Consider the following 24191-nt stretch of genomic DNA (forward strand, 5'->3'; position numbering starts at 1 on the left):
ACACCCTGAAGTGAGGGGCTGGATCAACTATGGCGGAGCTTCCAAAATATCATGAAACCGGTTCTATTAGCTATAGCCCACTGTAAACCTCCATGGGGATGAGAAAGGTAAAGGACTCATTGTCAAGGAGATGGGGGGGGTGGTTTTCTCCCATCTGAAGTGCAAGGGTGAGGGCTTCAAGGACTCTTCAGAAGCTTCATGATTCACCTCTGAGGTTTAGTGAGGGACACATTTACCTGATCATGGGCAGAGAGAGAGAGAGAGAGAGAGGCCCTCATGGGAAAGAAGGAGAGAAATGGGGCCAAGGACGATGCTTCTGGAAGGCCAGATAGAGAATCCACCAAGGAGCCCGCTGTCAGTCATCTCCGGAAAGGCAAAGGACTGAGTAGAGATCAGCAACCCAGGGGCTGGGGGAGCTGGAAGGCCTTCAGAAATGCACAGGGAGATCTGGGGTCAGCCAGAGGTAGCAGCCAGCACAAGGGGTAAAGCTTGTGCCAAAGAAGCTGCTGTCAGAAGTTACCAGCCTGTGGCTCTTCAAGAAAATTACAAAAGAGCCCCAGAAGAGACAGAGGCAACCATCGCACAACTGCCACACAGAGGTCTGATGCCACATGACAGCTGCATCCATCCCATAGGACGTGCCCTTTCCCAGTCACCTGGCCCCTGGGCTCAGCGCTGGAGGGTCTGAGACAGGAGCTGGTTAATGGAGGAGGAGCCTGACCTCAAACTGCTGGCCAAGTGGGGGAGGGCTCAAACATCAACAGGGTACAAATCTGGAGCTTTTATGTTTAAGCACATGAAACTTTTAAATTACTGACAAGATTGTTCTTGTTCTTTAAAAGAGTGATATGGCTACAGAACTCCAGGAAGTCCAGACTATGGATTTGAAGGGGTTGAAGGAGAAAGGACAAAGTTACACGTACCTAGTCTACACCTCCCAATAAATCTGTTATCAGGCACTTAATGTTTATCTTTGAAATCCTTTGCCTCATTCATAAGTGAGAAATTTCCAAATAGAATGTTAGTTTTTCTTCTCTAGGTGTATTCTTCCCTTGCTGCTTGGGTTCCACGGAACCTCCTAGCATCACAAAAAAGGTCGAAGTTTTTAAAAAAGATAATTTAAAAATAGAGTTCTTAATTAAAATTAGTTCTTTTTTATCCTCAGATTTTTCTCTACATTAATGGATTTTAAAAATCAATTTCATTAATCAATTTAATCTCTTCCACTACAGCACCTGTATCATCTTCTGGGGTCCTTCCTATAACTCAGACATTCCAATCAGCTCTTGAAGGAGGTTTTTTTCTTCCTACAGTGATTACAGTAAGCAATTGTGTTCTTGGATTCCTCTAGCTTGGAATGAGCAATGGCTTCAGTAGTAGCCACCTGGGAGTACTGAAGTTTCAGGGTGTACAGAGGAATTTTCTATTTACTTGACTCATTTTGAAAACAGAGCAAATTGTATTGAAAAAACCCTCACTAGCATTTTCATCTTTTGAGATCTGTGCATTTTTGCTTGTCAGTTTGCAGAAGAGATGAGAATACCTCTGGCAATTTTCCAGATTTGAAAGACTGACCCGTGAACATAAAATACATGCAGTAAAAATTAAAGCTTTATTGTGCTCAGAAAGGACTTGGTTTCCTCATCCACAGCTTACTAGCAACCACGTGAAGTCACTTTAGTCTTAGTTACTAACTGTTTCATTACTGTTATGTGCTGCTGAGTCCCTCCCAGAGAGTTGGGATGGTGTCCCAAAGAACAAAAGGATACAGCCTGTGGTTAAGCAGAGAGAGAAACAGCAAGCTTTTGCTGATGTGAATTCAACTCATAAGTCATGGTTCATAATTTCATCTTTAGTGCATATCGCTAAGACGGGAGATCAATCTGAGTTATGTATGTTACCACATTCATATTTCTTCCTGGTCAGTATTTGATGAAAGCCCAGGGCAAGCCAGCCAGTGCTCATCATGTTCTTCACAGAAATATATTTATCTCAGCAGTAATTTCCACAGCATTGACCACAGTAAGCTGGAAATAGCTAAGCTGCTGGTTACCTGAATTTTAGCCAAGTCTGGTGGATACCAACGGAAAACAAACAGCAACTGCAAACACCAACCATCTTTGGATATTGTTGTTTCTATAAGTTAGCAAGGACTGGTAACAGAGTTACGTAAGATGATAAAATAATCTATGAGGAGTTTATAGTTATAACATATATTCTCCCACGGTAACTAATTCATCAGTTTTATGCAAAACAAAATGTGGCGCCTGAATTTCACTATACACTCAGCTTCTGTGTAATGCTCTCTGGGTGGTTGATGCCACGACGCCATTCTGCAGGGTGAGATCACCTTTTAATAAGAGCTTCCTGGCATCTTAGTAACTCAACCAATTTGGCTGGGCTCCAAGGTACATATGCTGTATCCTAAAATCCGTCCTCTAATGAATAGTGCTGTTACACTGAAGCCCTGCTCCACTAATCATATTGGCCATAAATCACACGGAGAAGAAAAGTTAGAAGGCATATTCATAATAGTTAGGAGACAGTGCATATTGATTTGTGGATTTTGTTAGTAATTACTCACACTGCCTTTGACTTCACAGTAGGTAAATCTGACTGGAAAAGATTTTTGCTCTTCAATGATTGCTGGCAGGGACACCCTAATCAGGTATTACTAATAACCTAATTTGTAATTATAAAATAATGTGGGGTCACCAGGACAAGACTACCACCTCAGTAAAGACCATTAGATGGGCAGCAATGGGGCTGTAAAAAAGAAACCTAATTTAGAAGCCACATGGAAGTGAAGTGAGGAAATTTCTAAATTCTTCTATAATGGGAGAAGAATCTTTCTCAATGGGCATAACCTTGCACCTTGCTGGGAGAGACGCTATATATCAGGCAAATATTCTACTATATTGGGTAAAAACAATAATCAATTTCCAATTTTAATATTAATGCATTTATTTTCAATAAGATACTTTAACTTGGAATTAAGATCCTGGTTTCTCTGTCTAGCTCTTTGCACAGCTGAACTAAGGCAGTAGAGAGGAGCATGATCTGCTGACCGAGAAACAAGATTCTAGAAAGATCTTCTACATGTGGATACCTATCAATCACCTATTTCTTCACTAGCTAGCTACAATTCTTTATCAGAAGATATTTTAAAAATCCCCACTACCCATGGTCCCCATCCAGTCACACATTTAAAAATCCTACCTCATAGCTCTGAAGGAGATTAGATGGATGAGTTAATGATTAAAAATCATTATGCAACATGCAAGATTGGATGTACTATTATTCTCCAAACACAGAATACTCAGGAAAGTCCATCAGCCAGCAGACTGGAAAAGACCCCCCTGAGGAGGTCTGGCGTCTCTCAGATGAGAAGTAAAACCCAGAGAGTGGGATCTGGTGAAAACAAAGAAGGGAAGGGCACTGATGCTGGCAGACCAAGGCCTTGATTATGCAGGCAAATGTGGTCCTGGGAGCGGACTGCTCCACGTGAGCAGTTTCTCCAGGAGAAGGCGCCAAGCCAGTCTTGGATGACCCAAATGCTGTTATGTTGTTTTAGATTTATATTCATTGCCTTTACTCTTGGGGGAACGGAGTGGGGAAGATATGCAATGGGGCTGACTCTGGTTTCCCCCCAACTGCCAGAGGGTCTTTGTCCAGTTAGTTGCCTTTGTGCTTGGAGTGCCTGGGTCTGTCCATAGAGCTCCTAGTTGTCTGCAGGCTCCTGATGGATACCAACGAGGAATGACAAGTCACACCACACTGACAGAGGGCACACTGGGGATGGGATTCCCATGGAAATGTCATCTGCACAGCCAAACAAGATAAAGAACTCTTAACTTCTTAAGAATATAGTCCCTGGGGCTAAGGTACAATTCTCTGGCTAGAATCTGTGATGAGTGGGTTTACAAACCTAATAAAGTTTCACTACAGTGGTTCTCCATTTCTTACAAGAATCACCAGCAATGATAATGTTTAATTTCAATATATTATACCCATCTTATGCATACACTAACAAATATGCATGTGTGGGCTTGTGGGAATGCGCGTGTATGCTGTGGCACTGTGTTTGCAAACATACATTACTGTCTATACTGTGCAGGTGTGTGTACCTATGTCAAATTCTATGGGTTGAATATCATTTTCAAAAAAATAATTCTTTATTCCTAAGTAGTTTATTTAATTGAAACAGAACAGAATGTTTGTCCTCTATTAGAAAGTGTGTGGACATGCCTTGGTTCCTCAGCCTACGTGAGGTGCTGAGGCCCACACAGTGGTGTCACTGTGGAAATCCCATCGCCTGGGAGCTTGGAGCTCAGCTGACTCTGAAGTACTTTGTTGTGGCCCCAGCTCTAAGCACTGCTCTCCACAGCTCTCCTCCTCCCACGACCCTTTCCAACGGTGTTCATGAAAACCAGAGTGATCCTAACTGCGCTGACTCTAGTTCCCACCCAATCCACTGTGATCTTCTTAACAGGGAGGGAGCAAGGATGGCTAAGAAAATGCTGGGAAAGAAGGAAGGATAATGGGATCTTGCCTCACAGATGATAAAATATATTGTCAGACCAAGACAATTAATACAGCATCCAAACCGAACAAAGAAAGCAGAGCAATGAGCACAGTGGTTAGCAATAGTGCGTAGAAAATGGCCTGCACAGTACAAGTCCAATGTGATGTAAAAATATTGGTATGTATAAATAAAAAGGTAATACGGTTATCTCTGGATGGTACGATGATGGGTTCTTGCTATTTTCTTTGACTTATACTACTTTTGTAAAGGGAAAACCAAAAAACAACAGAAAAAAATTAAGTGCCCAACAGTAAATCATGAACTGGGAAAAATATTTGAAAACTATAAGACAATAGTTTAACAGCCTTAATGAAGGAAAAAATTAATACCAGAAAGGTAGAAAACACAAAATTAACAAAGACATTGTTTTGTGTATTAAAATACACAAAAACAGTAAGCATAAAAAAGCTCAACCACATCAGTAATCAAATAGAAAATTGAGACTTTAAGATCAAATTTTCTCAAATTAGCAAAGATGAAAATAACCAATAGCAGGAAAAGTTCACAAGAAGCCAATCAGCTGGGTCTGCCCATACATGGCTTTAAATGATACCACAGACTGAAGTTTTGGGAGTTGTGCTTCAGACTTTGGAATTCTTCAGATTTATAAGAGAAAGAAGGTACATTTAATACATACTAAAAAGATCCTCCAGCCAGGTGGGGGGCTTTATCCCACAATCAAACATATTAATGTTTCTACAGTTAAACATGTAAATATTCACAATATGTAGAATAAATTAAATACTAAAAACAGCCCCATTTCTGTTGATGATAGTTTTGCCATGAAATAAGTTTAGGCCATGTTTTGTGGTGAAATAAATCACAAAAAAATTTATGTTTCTTGGAGCCTTTTAGATTTCAAAATTATTGATAATGAATCCTGAACTATTCAAACAATCTTTTAAAAAATCTATTTGGCCATATCATTATAAACTCGGACTTCAAAATGTTCATATCTTTTGACCAACTTCTACAAGGAACTAAACAGAAACGCAGACAAAGTTATGCTCAAGGATGTTCATAACAATTTATAATGAAATGGGAGCAGCATGGGAGCAACAAAGAAATGGCCACATTAAGGGAGCCAGACAAAAGGGGCTACACGGCCCTGTGAGTCGTCTGGAGGCGGGTGTGAGACGGCTCAGGGAAGGGCTCGTTACTTCTTCCCGAGTGAAACATAATCAGGACATAAAACTGCACATTTAATGGGATGTCAATTAAAAATATATACTTCTATCTTTAGAATAAAAGACTTGAAGAAAATACACCAAAATATTAATACAGATTATAGTTAAATGATGGGATCATGAATATATTGTCTTATTTATAACTATCTTTGTACTTTTTATAATGAGCATGTGATACTTTTTATAATTATTACAGTAATTTTTTAAGGATTCATCTTATTCACCTTGCTATTTATCTGAGGACATTACATAACCCCTGGCAGGAGGCATGTGTTCAACATGTATATAAGGAGTGAATGGCTTTGCATTGCCTTGCCCCCTTAGGGGAGTTTGGCTTACGGTGCCAAAGCACTGAAGGAGATTATGCTCCCCAGTTCATAGGAGTGGTGGGAGGTGGGGTAATAGCTACTCTTCATGAGATCATGGCCATAACTTACTTGACACCTGCTGAAAAGCTCACCACAGGGAAGAAGAGCCCATCTGTGTTGAAATTCTCAAACATCCCCTGCACAGGCTGCCCGTTGATGCGGAAAGAGATGCTGGGCACGCTGAGGTCCAGGCAACAGCTCACCACGTCATCCGACTTCAGGAGGTGCTGGTTGATGGAGGCCACGGCTCTGGGAATGCGGCCTGGTGAGCGAAGAACAGAAAAAAGGCATGTAGGAGTCCAGGAGAGATGCTCACAGGCCACCAGTAGGAGGTACGAGGGCACACGGGTCTGGGCACGCTATTGCATTTGACGTGCAACGTTGCTTTCTGAAACTGTGTGAGCTGAGCAATGAGAAATGATTTCCTAAGCAGGTGAGTGGGCAGCGTGACATGGCATGAGTCTCAGGGGAAACTCTCAAGCTGCAGAGAAGAGAACAAACACAAATTCCACCTGCCCAGTGGTGCTCAGATTCTGGCCTGGTGTTTGAGACAATGGGCAGTCTGCCTCTGCTGGCAGTGCGGCTTTGAGCAGGGGTGTTTGTGTGTGTGTGTGTGTCCATTAGTGTCCTTTCTCTCTTCTATTGGGGTGGCCAAAAAGTTCATTTCTCCCTGCTGTAAGATGGCTCTAGTAGTGCTTAGTTGTCTTTAACTTCATTCTAAACAATTTTGTTAGATTGTATTGTGACAGCTGTCATATCGGTATGCATTAAAAAAATCTTATCAAATTGGTGAATTTTTGTGCAGCCATTTTAATATTGAAGATGGAAGAAAACATGCAACATTTTTGGCATATTATGCCTTATTATTTCAAGAAAGGTAAAAACACAACTGAAACACAAAGGAAGATTTGTGCAGTGTGTGGAGAAGGTGCTGTGACTGATCAAACATGTCAAAAGTGGTTTGCAAAGTTTCATGCTGGAGATTATTTGTGTTCCATGGTTGGGTAGACCAGTTGAGGTTGACAGTGATCAAATCGAGATATTAATTGAGAACAAGCAACATTATACCATGTGAGAGATAGACGTCACTCTCAAAGTATCCAAATCAATGAAGTTATTGGTGAAAATGAAAAATGTGTCTTTGATTTTACGGAAAAAATTAAATGAACTTTTTGGCCAACCCAATGTTTCTTCTAAACAATGTCCTGATGAGCTCATCCACTATTAGCCTAGTCACCAAAGTTTCTGAAGTAGTGAAACCAAAACCAATAACAATAGCATTTGTCGTGGGTTACCACACGCCAGGCACTCTTCTAATCACTCTGAGTAACTTATTCAGAACTCACAACCACCTCATGACATTACTGCTTCGATTTGACAGATGAGGGAAATTGAGTCCGCAAAGGTAAGTGGCTGGCCCAAGGTCACACAGTTAGTAAGTGACAGAACCAAGACTCCAGCCCAGGGAGTCTGGTTCTAGACATGCCCCTCACCTGCTGCACACTGCTGCCTCTTGAGTGGCACAGAGCACGTCAGCCAGACATTTCTTCACAGGCATAGGACTGATAATGGTACCTGGCCAACGGTTCTTGATGGCAGCACGTGGGCATCACTGCATCCAGTGTACAGATGTAGAAGCTGAGCCTCAAGTAAAATCACAGGTTCAGGTTCATGTAGCAGGTAAAGGCTTGGGTTTTGAAGTCATCTTTCTGTGACTTCCAGACCTCTCCCCACCCTTACCCCCTCTCCATCTTATTACAGAGTAACTGGAAAGATAAACACCTTAAGTGTGGGTGTAGGACTCTTCCAAATTGTTAGGAACCTTGAAAGCCCTCACAGAAGCAGAGAGGGCCACTTTAGCACTGGATGCAGGAGCCATGAAAGTCACGAACAGCAAGGTCATCTAGCCTCCATCCTGCACAGCAGAGTTTTCTTATCTGTTTTAAAGAATTTTACTACATCAGATAGGCAGAGAAACACTGTCACTTATACCCTGTATTGGTGACACTTTTTGTTGTTGCATATATTTTTCATAAGATGATTTGTCATTTCCTCACCTAACCTAGTGAGAAAATCACCTCTCACTTTTCTATAACACACCCTATCCTGAAAGTTTTAAAAGCAGATGATCATAACTACTCCCCCATCTCCCAATAGGTTTACAGTTCTGTTGGGAAGATTGCAATGACATGGCAGAAGTTATGTATTAAAATGAGGTTTCAGGCAGAAAAACTTATGAAATGTATGTTGTTTTTGATTACAGCAGTAATACAAATTCATTACATGTTCATCTCATATATATATATATATATATATAAAGTATAAACAAGGAAAAAATGTAACAATAAAAAATTGCCTCTATCCTTTCAAACATATTCTTTTCATCTAACCTGAGATATTGTAGGTTTGATAACTTGTTTATGCTATTTATAAGATTACATTTTATTTATCATAAAATAGTCATTAGAAACTGAGTTTTAATGATTTGATATCATGAAAAGGCACTTTCAAAAAAATTCCCTTATGATGTGTATGTGAGTTGTTTATAAATTTTATACATGTATCGATACTGTGTAATATTTCTCTTCTCAGCTTAGAACTATTTAAACTTTTATGTAATGTTTTATTGTGAATAGTATTTATTAGTGGTTACCACTATTCAAGTAAAAGATTCTAAACTAAGTAGTGGACTTTAAAATAGTAAAACTACTATACTCTCATTAATAAAACAAAAATTAGGTATCCCTTTCTGGTTATTTTAGGTGATTGACAAAGCCATATAGTGTATACCCCAACCTTCCACAAACAGGAATGAGGCCGGATACTGTGCTCGGGACTGGGGACCACAAACCGAAGACCCAGTTCCTGCCCTTAGAAGCCCATACTCTAGTGGGAAATAAACATTCAATGAACAATTCCAATTCAGTGCCAGTATTGGAATAAAGGAGATGCATTCTAGAGGTAGAGGACATCAAGTTGACTTGAAGAATGAAAGGTTCACTAGGTAAATGAGAAAGAAGAGAGCATCCCATAATTCCATGAGAGAGCACTCATACATAAGCAGAATGAGTGGCTTATGTAACAGATGTATATGGCATACATCCTCACTTAACATGGTTGACAGGTTCTTGGAAACTGAGACTTTAAGTGAAATGACATATAAGGAAACTGATTTTACCCAACATGTGTGTCTAAACTGCCCCAGTCTAAGCGAGTATGAGTATGAGTGGCCTCAGATGGAGAGGTGTTCTGTCCAGGCTGGGCACCAGCCGTGTCTGGAGCTGCCAGGATAATTAATCTCTGGCTACTTGCAACCCTAAACTAGAATAAACAGGTTGGAAAATCATGATCTTGTTTTTATTAATCTTTCTTGTATGTGTGTATAGCTCACATTTACCTTAATGTTTAATATTTTAGAAGTGTTTGTTTAGAAGTTTGGTAATGTTTTTGTGACCTGAAATATGCTACAGACACCTAACTCATGTTTATATCAATTAGCCTATGGTGAACTTGATCTCATTTATCTAGTGAACCTCTCCTTCTTCAAGCCACCTTGATATCCTCTACCTCCAGAAGTCATCTCCTTTTTACCAATCTTTGGGATATGGAAGGAAACTGGAATACATGGAGAAAACCCACACAGAGATGGGGGGAACATGTAAACTCCACATAAACAGTGGCCCTGGCTGAGATTAATTTTTTTTCTTCATCAACATTATAACAAAATTGCAGGACTTGCTGTGTGTGCAGAGTGGCTCAAGTTTGGGGAGGCTGGGATGTGGGCAATAATGGGGGCCTGATGAGGAGACGTGGTGGGGATAAAACTGGACCAGAACCTAGAACCTGGACTCCCTGCTCTGCACCAGCTCATAGCAAATTCGGTGCATGTTGGCAAATGAGCCTGGATGGCCTCAGACTCTGTTTCATTACTGAGAATGAGGAGCAAGTTCCTCGTTGTAGGCCCTAGACTCAATACCATTTAAACCAGAACAAATCTAAGCCCAACTGGAAGAGTGTGTAGGTTTGACCCCTTCCCTGCACCTCCATTTGAGAAGAATGAGTACTCTCAGTGCCTTTTATGGAGGTTAGATATCCCAGGTCCCAGAATCTTTTCTTCCTTATCATATTCAAGTCTGCCATGAAAGGAATCTGTGGTATTAAAATCTCAGCAAACCTTGCTATATTGTCTCATTCTTAAGATTCCTTATTTTCTCATTAAAAACCAATGTTTCTGCCTCAATTGTTTCTTTTTCAATCAGTTCAGTTTCTGGAAAATATTACTGCAGTCATGTGAACAAAGCCCAAGAGATTTCTGTGAATTTGGGAAAAGTAAAAATTAATTGAAACTTGAGGTTGGACAACTACCTTTACAAGCATGCAGATCGTTACTGGCTAAAAATACAAATTAGAAGGAAGATTATCTTTCTGAGATCTTATCAACTAGGACAAAAGTGTGTTGAATTGTGACTCCAGGGTCCCCTTCTCCTACACTCTCAGAGTGCCCTGTCGGCTTCCATGCCCCCTGAGCCTCAGTCAGTGAAGATCAAGAGCAGCTTTCATGGGGGATGCTCTTCATCTAAGCTGTGCTTTGATGCCACTGGAGGCCGAGTTCTGAGCTTTATTTAGCCTTCCGTACACCACAGTTGCCAGTGCCTTTCCGAGGAACAATGGCTGGGATCTTGTCCCCTGCCTGGCTTACTTTCTTGGTAGAAAACAACCACCCGGATTAGTGATTATGTCCTTGTGGAAAGGACATTGCCTTTCACCTCCTTTATTCTAAGAGACTGGATGCCAAGGAGAAGTTGCTGTAGGAACACATGCTAACATCACCTACAGGCAAATTGAAATCACAGTCTAAGCCTGTTTTTTAAGACATACAATAGAGAATACAGAGTTGGGGCCAGTATTATCTAGAAACTGAAGAGCGACTGTTGCTAATCACTGGATAGGACACATACACTTAGCAAGTACTTAGAGCAATGTAATGGGAAATCTATTTGAATAAAATGCCCACTTCATATAACACTCATATTATAAAAAGTCATCCGGTAAAGCATACCTAGTTTAAAATGTGAGTAGTGTGAAGATTTTGAAACTAGAAAATGATGGAATTATGAGATTGCACTTGTACACTCTGCTTCATAAATCCATTATCTAGAGGAAGCAACTGCTACCCCTGCGAGAGCTTTCAGGGCTCCAGATGATTTGGAAGGGTCCTGTACCCCACACTTAAACAAGGCATTTGTCCTTCCAACTGCTCTGCAATGAGGTGGCATGGGGTGGCAATGTGGTGGGGGTGGGGAATGGTCTCGGAGACATAGAGGGCTGAGTCTGAATTCAAATCTTCAGCCTTTACCTGCTACATGAACCTGAACCTGTGATTTTACTTGAGGCTCAGCTTCTACATCTGTACACTGGATGCAGTGATGCCCACGTGCTGCCATCAAGAACTGTTGGCCAGGTACCATTATCAGTCCTATGCCTGTGATGAAATGTCTGGCTGACGTGCTCTGTGCCACTCAAGAGGCAGCAGTGTGCAGCAGGTGAGGGGCGTGTCTAGAACCAGACTCCCTGGGCTGGAGTCTTGGTTCTGTCACTTACCAACTGTGTGACCTTGGGCCAGCCACTTACCTTTGCGGACTCAATTTCCCTCATCTGTCAAATCGAAGCAGTAATGTCATGAGGTGGTTGTGAGTTCTGAATAAGTTACTCAGAGTGATTAGAAGAGTGCCTGGCGTGTGGTAACCCACGACAAATGCTATTGTTATTGTGTTTATTACTCCCAAAACTTGAATTGCTAGACTAGCAGTGGATAAGCTCACCAGAACATTACAGGAATATTATGTCGGTTGTAACATTAGGAAGAAATAACAATACGGAGAATAGTAGCACTGAGGGATGAGTGCAGAAAGTGATCTGAAATATCACTGCACTGAGTTACTGCAATCGTTAAGTCTCTCTATTGAATGAAAGTTCTCAGAAACATTCACTTTCAAGTATGGATAATGTACTTAACGCCTTGTAGAACAACAGGCAGAAAATGCTATAGCAAGAAAAAACAAAGTTGTTGCAGACAGTGTTTCTAAGTTGCCTCAACTGCTTTTCCAGATATTAGGAACTCTGAGTAACCCCGGAGAGCACCCACTGAGACAGGTCAGGAGGTCCCCTGGTCTCTGTTGGTCTGAAGAAACCCCTGACTGATTGGCTCAGGCCTACCTAAAAGTCCCAGGAAGGTCAGAAAGGCTATTCCTAACTTAGCACGTTAAGAAAAGAGAAAAATCCACTTTACCATCAGCTGCACACCTTCAAATTAACCCGAGGATATATTACTGTGGGGCCTAGTCTATTCTGATGAGTAATGCAGGCAACTGGAAACACTGATGCTCAGCAGTTCTATTGCCCCAGGCACAGATTATAACATAAACACAAACACTAGGCACTTGGAAAGAGAGAGGATCCAAATATGCAAAAGTGCTGGTGTTCTACAGACCTCGGCTCCTCTCCACAGAGCAGTGGGGTTGGGAAGGTCTGAGTCGCAGTGGGGTGTGTTTTGATACACAAACAAGTGCCCTGGGATTCATCTCTGTGGGGAGATAGGTGAAGACCCTCTTATATGAATTTGACTGTAGAGACAAATTATCTTGATGAGTCAGAAATCATACTAAATCAGGAGGCACAAGTTTACTCCATTCATTCACTTTCTGTTATCACTTATCTCTTGGGAAGGTAAATTCCTCTGCATCTTCTAATTTTGCAAGGGAAAAAGTTGTTAAAAGGAAAGGGCAGGTGAAACTACTCCCTAGCCAGTAACATACTCTGGGCTGCTCTGAGCCCAATTCACCTCCAAATGCAGGTTGGAAAGGCCGCATGAAGGCCATGCCACGAGAGGGAGGGCGATGCCATGACCAGAGAAGAGCCCCTCCTCCCAAAGGAAAACCACAGCAGCTGAGCTGACTCAGCATTCCGTAGAGAGGGGTGGGCAGGGTTGCAAGGACAGATATTTGTACAGCACATGCTTGAAAGTGAATCCACAGGCTTCTGGGGTGAAATAGACCTATTAAGTCTGCCCTCCCACTACAGAGAGGAAAAGCTCATTGATACTCCCAGGATGTCACTTTGAAACTCCCTTTCCCATTCAGCATGGGACTTGGGTTCTTTACCACCTTAGAATGGGGCTATTCTTCTGGTCTTGACTAAAGTATCCAGAACTCTGGACTCGGTCTTTCTAAGTAAAGTAGACTTTACAGACACTGAGCAAACGGAAAAATCCTATTTATGGGAATCTAGTGTGTGTCAAGAACTTCATGTCTCTTATCACACTTAAATTCTGTAAGAGCCATATAGCACATGTTCATTTTATCTGAAGGAATCAAGTATCTAAGAGGTTAAGTAATTTGCCCAATGTCAAAAAAAAAAAAAAAGCCTCGTCAGTGGAGGCACTGGGATTCAAATCAGGCATAAGTCCAAAGCCACGCTGTTTCTTCTTGACCCTTTCTGATGACAAAGCATTGGAGGCGCCGCACTTCTTTCCAACAACTGCAGCACCTCTACTGCACACTAATAAATGATCAGTCCAAGACAGCGGCTTAACTTATGCACACATATGAGTTTAAAGTTAATGAGCCTGGGCATTTGTACCTCAAGGGAAAGGAGGAAAATTGTCATAACCGGTTTCCAGTATTTCTCCCTAGCCACCCTCCATTCCTTCCTATAGCAGAGAAGTTGCAGTGTCATTTCCATTTTGTTTCTTCATCAGACAATTATCCTTCCATCAGACAGTCTGAAACTCACTGCTGTCCTGGTGGGAGTCATTAATGGAAATCTTACGTCATCGGGGTGCACATGCCAATGTATTTACCTCCAGTGCCTTCTGTGAGATACATGTTCCCTGTGTTGGTTGGAGAATTCAGAGCAATGCCCAGCCCCAAGGCAGCTTTGCATTTCGGTGAGCATGAAAATTATAAAGCTTATGGGCACAGGTTTTCCCACTTCTCCTCAGGCGCTGGAGACTGAGGGGTGAAGTCCCCTAAATGTACCTCTATTACTCAGTGTGGGTAGTGATCAGACAGCCATGGTCAGCTTCTGAAAAGTGGAGTCCCAAGCCTCCTCCCCATCTCCAGTCATAAGAAGCACTGCTAGTGATAATCGGGTGAGCACATTCGCCTTCCTGGTCTTCAGAGGAAGCAGGACAAGAGGGATCGGGGCACCATCCACTCCTGGAATGACGCCCATGTAGGCAGATGTTCAGGTCCTCAGTGCACAGCCAGCAGCCCTCTCTGGACACACAGGGAGTGGGTTCTCTGCCTCCCAACTGACTGACGTGTTCATTCTGCCAACTTTACAAAGGGGATAGTAGCATCCCATGCAGGGCTGCAAAGTCTGGAAAAGTCCGAACAATGTTTTTCTTTGAGAATGGTTATTTTCCCTTTGAAACGAGGGTCCAATTTTCTTCATCCAAGGGTGTAGGTGGGTTTCATGTTTCCTTAACCGATACCCGTGCAGAACTCTCTTCAGGTGTAGACTGGGATCCAGGAAATACTCTTGAACTGTATCATGAGATGGTGGCAGATGAGCAGCCACCCACAAGCAGTGGGATAATAAATTTGTCAAGCCCATCCTCTCTACTCCTTTACAGATTCAATTCTACCAATCTCAGGAGCTGTGGGTGTGCGTGAGCACAGTGACTCTCTTCTCAAATCACTTCCCCAGAGACAACTCTCCGAGCACCTTATGGCCTCTGATGATAACCTAAGCTAAATGCTACTCCTGTATAGCCACACACATGGTGGCTCCGTGCAGGGGCTTGGAGAGCCAAGGCGGGAAGCTCCACCCTGCCCCCCATGAAGAGGGAACTGGGGAAGGTTAAGCTGGGAGGCTGAGAGGAGACTTTCACTCACTCTAACTCATCATCCTACTATTTTGCATCTACTTTTGTCTGTATCACACTGTCCCTCGGACACATAAAACATGGACAGAGAAAAGGCTTCCTCTTTCTTTCCACCAATAACCCAAGACAAATATGTATATACATAAGTTTACACCACTCCTAAAAGTTTAAAAATGTTTAAAATGAATTTAAAAAAGCACACACAGGCACAAACCATAATGGATAATTGAAAATAAAGACCAGTGGCAAGAATCATTTCATCAGGACCTGAGCTAATGGTTCCAGCCTGAAAGCCAAGGGAAGAAGGAAGTGTGATGGGTTCCCAGGTACAAAAGAAAATAGGCGGGTTTGTGTTTAGAGACAAACTTTTCCCTCCTGCTGGATTTAGGGTAGAATGTGTGCCATGGGTCCTTATATAAGAGGCACACAGCACAGTGCTTATGTAAGGGGTTTCTATGAGGGACGTGGTTGCAGTTTTGCAAAAGATACAGATAGGACATGCTGTAGACAATAGACAGCAGAGGTGGAGCTCCTGTTCTGGGATGAAGGCATGAGTGTTCTTGCATTTCACCCCAGCAGAAGCCGACCCATTCCTGCACAGGCACAGGCTGTGTTTATGCTTAGGGAAAACAAAGTTCATCTTCAAAAAAGGAAGCTTTTTCCTGGCCAGGTAGCTCAGTTGGTTGGAGTGTTGTCCTGCTACACTGCGGTTGTGGGTTTGTTCTCTGGCTAAGGCACGTACAGGAATCATCCGATGAATGCATAAATAAGTGGAAGAACAAATCAATATCTCTCTTTCTTCCTCTCTCTCTCTCCTTCCTCCCTCCCTCTCTCTCTCTAGAAAAAAATCAATAAATTAAAAAAGGAAGCATTGGATCCTTTTTAACAGATCAGCATCTACTACGTGTCAGGTACAGAGCCAGACACTTTAGAAAGTGCATCAGGAAGCAACATGCTGCACTGACGAGATGACAGACTTAGAGTCGGATCTGGGTACTTCCCTGTGTGACTGTGAATAAATTACTTAAATAGTTTGCTGCCTCACTTCCCGCATCTCTAGCATGGGGTCAATGTTGACTTCCTGAAGGGGTCATTGTAAGGATAAAGTGAGAGAGAAAATGTACAAAAGGTATGCAGCTCCCGGAGCCTCTTTCTCCTTCCCTGGTTGCCCATATAATCCTGAAATCTTCTGTGTGCAGGACCGTACAGATACAGATGCTGACTTGGGAAAGTGAAGTGATCTGTATAGGTCATGCAGCTGGAAGTTCCAGAGTCATGGTGTAAAAGCAGGATAGTCTCATGTCAGATCTGATGCTCTTCCCACCTAACCATCTAATTAGTTTACAGTCAAGTCTGTACCATTTATATAGGAAGGGACTGTTTCAGCTAGAACAATTCAAGCCCGAATCATTCCCAGAAAGAGATAAGGGGCCAAAGCTTTGGCAAGGTACTCACCTGACCAAAGGTGAAGTCCATCAAAGCCATAGGAATACAGGTCATCCCCAACACCGTTGCCTCCCCATCCTTCTCCACCTCCAGGGTATGGAGCATAGCCTGAGGAAGAGGCCCAGCCCACCCGCAGGTGTGTGGGCTCTGCTGTTAGGAAGGGGTCCACCTGGTCGACAATGAGCTCGAAGTACCACCTTTTGTACTGTGCTGAGCCCTCGGTGACTCCCAGGAAGATGTTTGGTCGAATACTGAAATTAAACATGGGACAGGTGGCATTTACTGACTTAAAAACTGAGGAAAGCAAACTGAACCAGACCAGAGGAGGCACTGGCCCAAGTAAATCAAGGGCAAGAGCAGTTCCGTGGTTTTCATATTGTTCTAAAGGACAAAAAGCTTGGAGCCTTCAACACTTGATCAAGTTCTTAGGAGGGTATCAGAACAACATTAATTCCATTACAAAATACAGAGGACCTCGCTCTCTTTAAATGTTCCATCCAAGGTAACCAACATTTACTGAGTGTCAGCCACGGGTAAAGATGCTGAAGACATCATGTACAGCTGCACAATTACAAACCTTTGTTTCTTATTGTAAGTGAAATAAACGACTTGTTCCATCTTCCAGTAAATTGGTTTAGTCATCCCTATTTTCATAACAGCAGCATTGTCACCCAAGCATTATTAATAACAATGGCTTTTTAAAATCGTTATTCAATTACAGTTGTCTGCATTTTCTCCCCATCCCTCCACCCCAATAACAATGGCCTTTTAAAGCATTAAGAGGTCACATTAGAAAAGATTCAGACAGAAAAGACAAATACTGCATAGTATCAGTTACATGTGAACTTAAAAAAAAAGTTGAACTCCTAGAGACAGAGAATAGAAAAGTGGTTACCAGGGTCTGGGCTGTGGGGGGCAGGGAGCAGGGGGAATAGGAAGAGGGGGTAAAAGGAGACAAACTTTTAGTTATAAGATGAATAAGATCTGAGGATGTAATGTGTAACATGGTGACTACAGTTGATGACATCGTATTGCATAATTGAAATTTGCTAAGAGAGTACAAGTTAAATGTTGTCACCAAAAAAAAAAAAAAGAAAGAAAAAAAAGTGATGGACATGTTAACACTTTGGGAAGAAGCCTTTCACAACGTGTTTGTATATTTATGTACATTGAATCATCACTTTGTACGCTTTAACCATCTTACCATATTGTCGGTCAATTATACTTCAATAAATCTGACAAAAAATTCAGCCTAGATGACAGGAAAGCATTGGAGGAAGTCACTCTTCAGCAACCTTGTTAAGGGCTGGAGGTTATAATGTATCCAGCAACACGGCTAAGAGCTTGGGACAAAACACCTGGAGTTTTTCTGAGGTGTCCGCTGACCTGCGCAGGGGCAATGTTCCATTTTGTGTGGGCAGGGGAAACCAGCCTGGTACCAAGAAGGAGAAACGTTTGTATGGATGGCTCAGGTGTGCTGGCTGCTCCCTACTTCAGAGGTGAGGTTCACCCCTCACCATTGTATGTAGATTAGGAAGTGGGCCCTGGTGGAAAGTTACTGAAGAACCTTAGGTCTGCCTAGTCCAGGCCCAGTGAGTTCATATGACACTCATGTGGGCACATGTATGGACCAGCTGCTTAGGGTTCTGCTTGGGCCTGTGCTTTCCACCTTGACCTTCACAGATAGTCCTGGGGAAGTGACCATGTGCCAGAGGGTACAATAATTCATGGTATCAACATGGGACATCTAATCTATAAGAGATTTTTAGAAAAAAAGTTGGTGTATCAGACTAAAAATAAAGCTATGAAGATGGTATAAGATAGATCTGTGTTGATGTTTAAAGTAAAACATGGTAGACCACTTCTGGCTGAACTCTTCAGCTCTTGGGTGGCACATATACACTGTCCCTGGGCTCTTCAGGAGAAGGGGCTGAGCCACTCTGCCAAAGCAGTTGTAGTACCAGGCCCTGAAAAAGTACACATTTGCCTACTCTCATCTTATGTGCCAGAATTATCACAGAAATGATGGGTGGGTGGCTGTGGATTCAGATCAGCCCTCTTCCTTCCCTGTCTAGAGACAAGATGCCCCTTTTGGAGGAACAACAGTGGCCTTACCTTGTCACGTCATTAATCAGCCGTGTCTGCAGGAGCAGGTTTCTCCGGGGCAGCAGGTTGTCACAGATGAGGTTCTGGTTGGTTCTCACTGCGACCCCATTGCAGAGACAGAGGGAGCACAGCACATCCAGAACCTGCAGTGAGACACACCCAACAGGACATGACAGCTGGGATACAGGAAGGAAGCAGGCTTCTGCAGTGTGGGGGCTGGGTGATGGGTGGGACGATGACCTGTTCAGAGTCAAGGAAGCCTCTCCTTTACCACCAGGCATAAGTGAGTAATGCCCCAGAGCCTTCTGCCTCTTGGGAAATGAGGATGGGCTTCTTTCCAGCCCCTCTGCCCTGGTCTTGAGCACTTTCCTACTTTCCTACAAGGTGCACATTTGTGGCTACTGTTCTGTTAATGTGGGTAAGAGTCTGGGCTCTGAAGACAGACTTCCTATGTTATACCCCAGCCAGAGCCAAGACTAGGGTGAGGTGAGGCATCCAGGGCACAAAATCCAGGCACCACTCATTGGGTATGAGTAGGGGCATGAGCTGCAAAGCCCTTCATTGGCCACAGAGTGAAGCCCATGCTCCCCTCTGCACCACCGTCAGTAGGCACTCAGATTCCCATTTGGCTAAGGTCCCTTGCACAGAGCAGGCTTGGGAACTCATGAGGGTCAGGCAGAGGTGGGTCAGGGCAGGTTGTGGTTCATGGGTCTCTCACTGTGATATTATTAAATCTCATTAAGATACCCTTATATTCCTAGAAATTCATATTCAAAAACATTTCACCTGCTCTCCTTCTCCCCTCTAGAGTGATGCTGAACTTGCAAGAGCACAGGTGGCCCAGGAATCTATGAGACCAGCCATCAGCCTCTGTTCCTTTTGTTTGCTGGCTTCCCTGGAAGTGGGCACGGTCCCTGGCCTCCTCCGCCATGTGCTGCTCTTGCCCACCCTCACTCCTTGTGCATCATCTTCCTTCATTCCAAACTCTGTGTTCCTGCTGTGTTCACACTGTGCTGGGCCAGGCACTGCTCCTTCCTCTCTTCTACAGGGAGGGACATGCAAGCAGCAGTGATGAATAACAGCCAGGAGTGTGGCAGCTGTGCTGACAAGGAGGCGGGTGGCCGCATTTCAGTCTTTCAAAGTGGCCACTGAAGACTCAGTGCTTCATGGGTTGATGGCTTCAGGTTGCTGGTGGCATTTGTAGCCATAATTCTCACAGACCAATTTTCTACCTAATTCCTCAAATGTCAACTTTGTTCCCGACAAACACAAAGCTCATTTATGGGACAAGCAGAAAAGGATCCCAAAGGTGGTTTTGTGGACTTGCACAATCACCACTCCATGAAACGTATGGGCGGTGGAACTGGAAATCCAGAGTTCCAGAGGATAATTTCTCATTTTAAGAGTCATAGATGGCCATGAAATTAAATACTTATCATCTGGCCTATCACACATTTTCATCTGTTTTGCCTCTCACAGCCTAGGGAAAGCAGAGCTTGATCTGGGTACAACAGAACAGCAAAGAGCAAAAGGGCTGTGTGAAAAGTACACAGCCTAACAATGTCTCATCCACAAATAGCAGTGCTATAATGAATTGTAACACCGCGTATGCTGTGTTTCAGAAGGCATATCTTTGGATATAATGGGCAGTGGGGAAACACTTCCTTTTCCAGAAAAGTTTAAATGGGTTCTCTTGAAAGTGATGGGGGACACGTGGGCATTGTGCCTATAGGTCATCTGTACTTTCTGATGAAGAAATAACATCTCAGCGACCTCTGGGGTGTGTAGCTTATTGTGGCAGTTAGTGCTGAGTGAATCACCAGGCTCCATTTTCCTTCTTGTCCTGGGCACAGAAGAGGCTACATTCCCCAGCCTTTCTTGCAGTTATGTGAGGTCATGTGACTGAGTTCTGGCCAATGAAAAGTGGGAATCTCACTGACAGTGATGTCCTGGCCCTAAAAACCGGCACAGTCCTCTGTGCACTCTCTTTTTTCTAGCTGGCTGTAGATATACAAGGAAAAATTATAAAACCCAAGGGCCTCTTTTTCCAAGTGTGATCCACCTAGGAGCTGGCCAGAAATACAGATGACCCTGGACTGACCAGATCAGAGCCTTCATTTTAATAGCAATGCTAGGAGATCTGTAAGCACATTACAGTTTGTGAAGCCCTGTTCTAGTGGATGGGAAGCTGCTAGATGGAAGGAACCTGTGTCTCTGAATGACCACACAGAATGGAGCCCTCCCTGCCCCAGACTGACCTCAGACTGACACGAGTTCTGTATATGTATGTAAGCTTCCATCATTCCAGGAGAGATGGGGGGGGATTCTGGCTTTACTCTGTCATTCCTTTTACTCATTTCTTACACTTGTAACAGACATGTATGAAATGCCTGTCATGTATAACATATGAGCTGGGCACTGTGGGGATTACAAAGATGATCCCTGCTGTGAAGGAACTTGGCATCTGTGAGAGAAATATGTGTATAAACAAAGCCACAATAAAAGGCAGAATGGAACCACCAGGGAACAGAGTGCGAGTTGCATAAGGATCAAGGAGAGGCCATATCCAACTAGAATAAGAAAGAGCTTCATAGAAGAAGTGGCATTTGAGCTAAGTTTTGAAGTGTGGATAGAATTTTCATGGGTCATGAAAAAGGAGGAGGGATTAAGGGGCAGAGAGCATTCAGAAAATGGGGAGTGGGCAGTGTACCCCACTCCTTTCTCTTTCACTCCAAAGACTGTGTTCTTTCCCTCTTACTTGTTTATCACAAACTTGATCATGCTTTAGATGAGTGGCAGTGCTTTCCATGGGAGGGACGGAGGTGGCTACTGCAAACTCTTAGAGAGAAAGGGGAGGTCTACTCATCACCAGTGCAGCTACTCTCCATTCTAAGCATGTGATTGCCGGGGGCATGGTATCAAAAGGGGTGTCTCAAACCAATGAGACAGACAAACCTTTTTTTTTTTTTATTCTTGTATTATTATTTATTTATTTATTTTAATTTTTTTTAATATATTTATTGATTATGCTATTACAGTTGTCCCATTCCCCCCCCTACTCCACTCGATCCTGCCCACCCCCCTCCCTCCCACATTCCCCCCCTATAGTTCATGTCCATAGGTCATACTTATAAGTTCTTTGGCTTCTACATTTCCTACCCTATTTTTACCCTCCCCCTGTCTATTTTCCACCTATCATCTATGTTACTTATTCTCTATACCTTTCCCCCCCTCTCCTCCTCCCACTCCCTTAATGACAACCCTCATGTTCTAGTTGTTTGCCTAGTTTGCTCTCGTTTTTGTTTTATGTGTGGCCGTTAATAACTGTGAGTTTGCTGTCATTTTTACTGTTCCTATTTTTGATCTTCTTTTTCTTAGGTAACTCCCTTTAACATTTCATTTAATAAGGTCTTGGTGATGGTGAGCTTCTTTAACTTGACCTTATCTGAGAAGCACTTTATCTTCCCTTCCATTCTAAGTGATAGCTTTGCTGGATGCAGTAATCTTGGATGTAGGTCCTTGCGTTTAATCTTGGGTAATGTAATTATGATGTGCCTTGGCGTGTTCCTCCTTGGGTCCAGCTTCTTTGGGACTCTCTGAGCTTCCTGGACTTCCTGGAAGTTTATTTCCTTTGCCACATTAGGGAAGTTCTCCTTCATTATTTGTTCAAATAAGTTTTCAATTTTTTGTTCTTCCTCTTCTCCTTGTGGCACCCCTATAATTTGGATGTTGGAACATTTCAAGGCGTCCTGGAGGTTCCTAAGCCTCTCCTCATTTTTCCAAGTTCTTTTTTCTTCATTCTTTTCTGGTTGTATGTTTGTTTCTTCCTTCTGGTCCACACCATTCATTTGAGTCCCAGTTTCCTTCTCATCACTATTGGTTCCCTGTACATTTTCCTTTGTTTCTCTTAGCATAGGCTTCATTTTTTCATCTGTTTTTCGAATAGATTCAACCAAGTCTGTGAGCATATTGATAACCAGTGCTTTGAACTGTGCATCCGATAGGTTGGCTATCTCTTCCTCGCTTAGTTGTATTTTTTCTGGAGCTTTGAAGTGTTCTGTCATTTGGGACATTTTTTGTTTGTTTGTCTTGGCAAGTCTGTTACTTTAAGGGGCGGAGCCTTAGGTGTTCACTGGGGCAGGGTAATGCTGGTCGCAGCGCTGTGACGCTGTACGTGGGGGAGGGGCCGAGTGGGAGCAATGGCGCCCGCCTCACTCTCCTCCGGATTTCAATCTTTCACTCCGATACCCACAATCAAACTGGGCCACTCTGGTGCTGGTTCCCGAGTAAGTGGGCCTGTGCACACTCTAGGCCCCTGTGGGTCTCTCCAACAACCTCTCCTGTGAGGCTGGGAGTCTCTCCTGCTGCCGCCCCACCCCCCAGGGGCATTTTCAATCAGAGATTTGAGGCTTTATTTCCCCGAGCTGGAGCCCTGGGTTGCGCAGTATGCTTCGCTCCCCGCCGTTCGTCCGGTTTATCTGTGGGCGAATGTGGTGCCTCGGGGTGCTACCCGCTGCTCTGCCTGCCCCGTTCTCCGCCACTCTGAGTCTGGCCCTCTGAGTTTATCTGTGCAAATGTGGGGCCACAGGGTCTGCTAGTGCTCGGACTGCCTGCGCCATTTGTCCCACACTCCGCCAGTCTCAGTCCCGCCACAGCCACGCGGGTCCTCTCCACCCCGGTGCCCGTCTCCGCACCTCCTACCAGTCTGGATGAATGTTTATTTTCTATTTCCTTGGTGTTGGTCCCCCTTGCTGTTCGATTCTCTGTCAGTTCTGGTTGTGAGAGGAGGCGCAGTGTGTCTACCTACGCCGCCATCTTGGTTCTCTCTCTCGACAAACCTTTTTTAAAAGAAAAATGTCACGACTCTGAAGACCATCTTCATGGACCCTTAAATGTCAGTCTGAGAAACCCGAACTTATCATATGAAAATGCCTTCTAATTGTGAATTCTTCACGACAGAGTTTTGTATTTACATAACTATAAAAACAAGAGCACAAATGAAACATTCTCACGGAACATGTGGGCCATGAAGAACATGTTCACAGACTTCAGCTTGAGAAACCTGGAAGGAACATTAAACCTGGAGTTGGGAGACCTAAATTCTGGCCCTGGTCTGTCATTCATTATTCCTGTGGCCTCTGGGAAATTGCTTAACATCTCAAAGCCCACGTTCCAGCCTTGTTACTGCCTGTGTCAAGTGAAAGTATTAACAATACCACTTCACAGCATCACAATGAGGACTAAAGAAAATGCATGTGAACACTGAGAACAGCACCTGGCATTTGTCAAAGGCAAAATAAATGTTAGCTACCACCATCCTCATTATTACTGCCCCCGTTGTTGGAGGAGCTGGGAGGGGCGCTGTGGCTCTAAATTTCTGTATCTATTCTGTCACTGTCTTCATGGAGAATTAAGTGAAGGGGCTGAGACACCTAGGACTGCAGAAAACAGAACTGCCTGGTTAGGAAAACATTTCTTGGGCATTTTTCAAGCAAAGATAAAGTGTTTCAATAGCTGTCTAGCCTGCACTCTGCACATTCTTTACAAAGCTACCACAAATAGCCCTCCTGATGACTTGATACCAGGCTTCCCTTTGAAAATATAAGTTATCC

General features: G+C 43.4%; 1 protein-coding gene across 1 annotated transcript in view; it reads right to left on the bottom strand.

The window, feature by feature from the left end:
* RYR3 (ryanodine receptor 3) overlaps window positions 1–24191 on the bottom strand; it is a 534646-nt gene that overhangs the window by 213431 nt on the left and 297024 nt on the right. The window contains exons 17-19 of the mRNA XM_053928437.1: window positions 18589–18722; window positions 16483–16724; window positions 6210–6402 (exon numbers count right to left, since the gene is read on the bottom strand). Coding sequence (XP_053784412.1) covers window positions 6210–6402; window positions 16483–16724; window positions 18589–18722 — 569 coding nt within the window. The remainder of the gene's footprint in view (window positions 1–6209; window positions 6403–16482; window positions 16725–18588; window positions 18723–24191) is intronic.

This window comes from Desmodus rotundus, chromosome 7 (assembly GCF_022682495.2).
Source record: "Desmodus rotundus isolate HL8 chromosome 7, HLdesRot8A.1, whole genome shotgun sequence".
Classification (NCBI taxonomy): domain Eukaryota; kingdom Metazoa; phylum Chordata; class Mammalia; order Chiroptera; family Phyllostomidae; genus Desmodus; species Desmodus rotundus.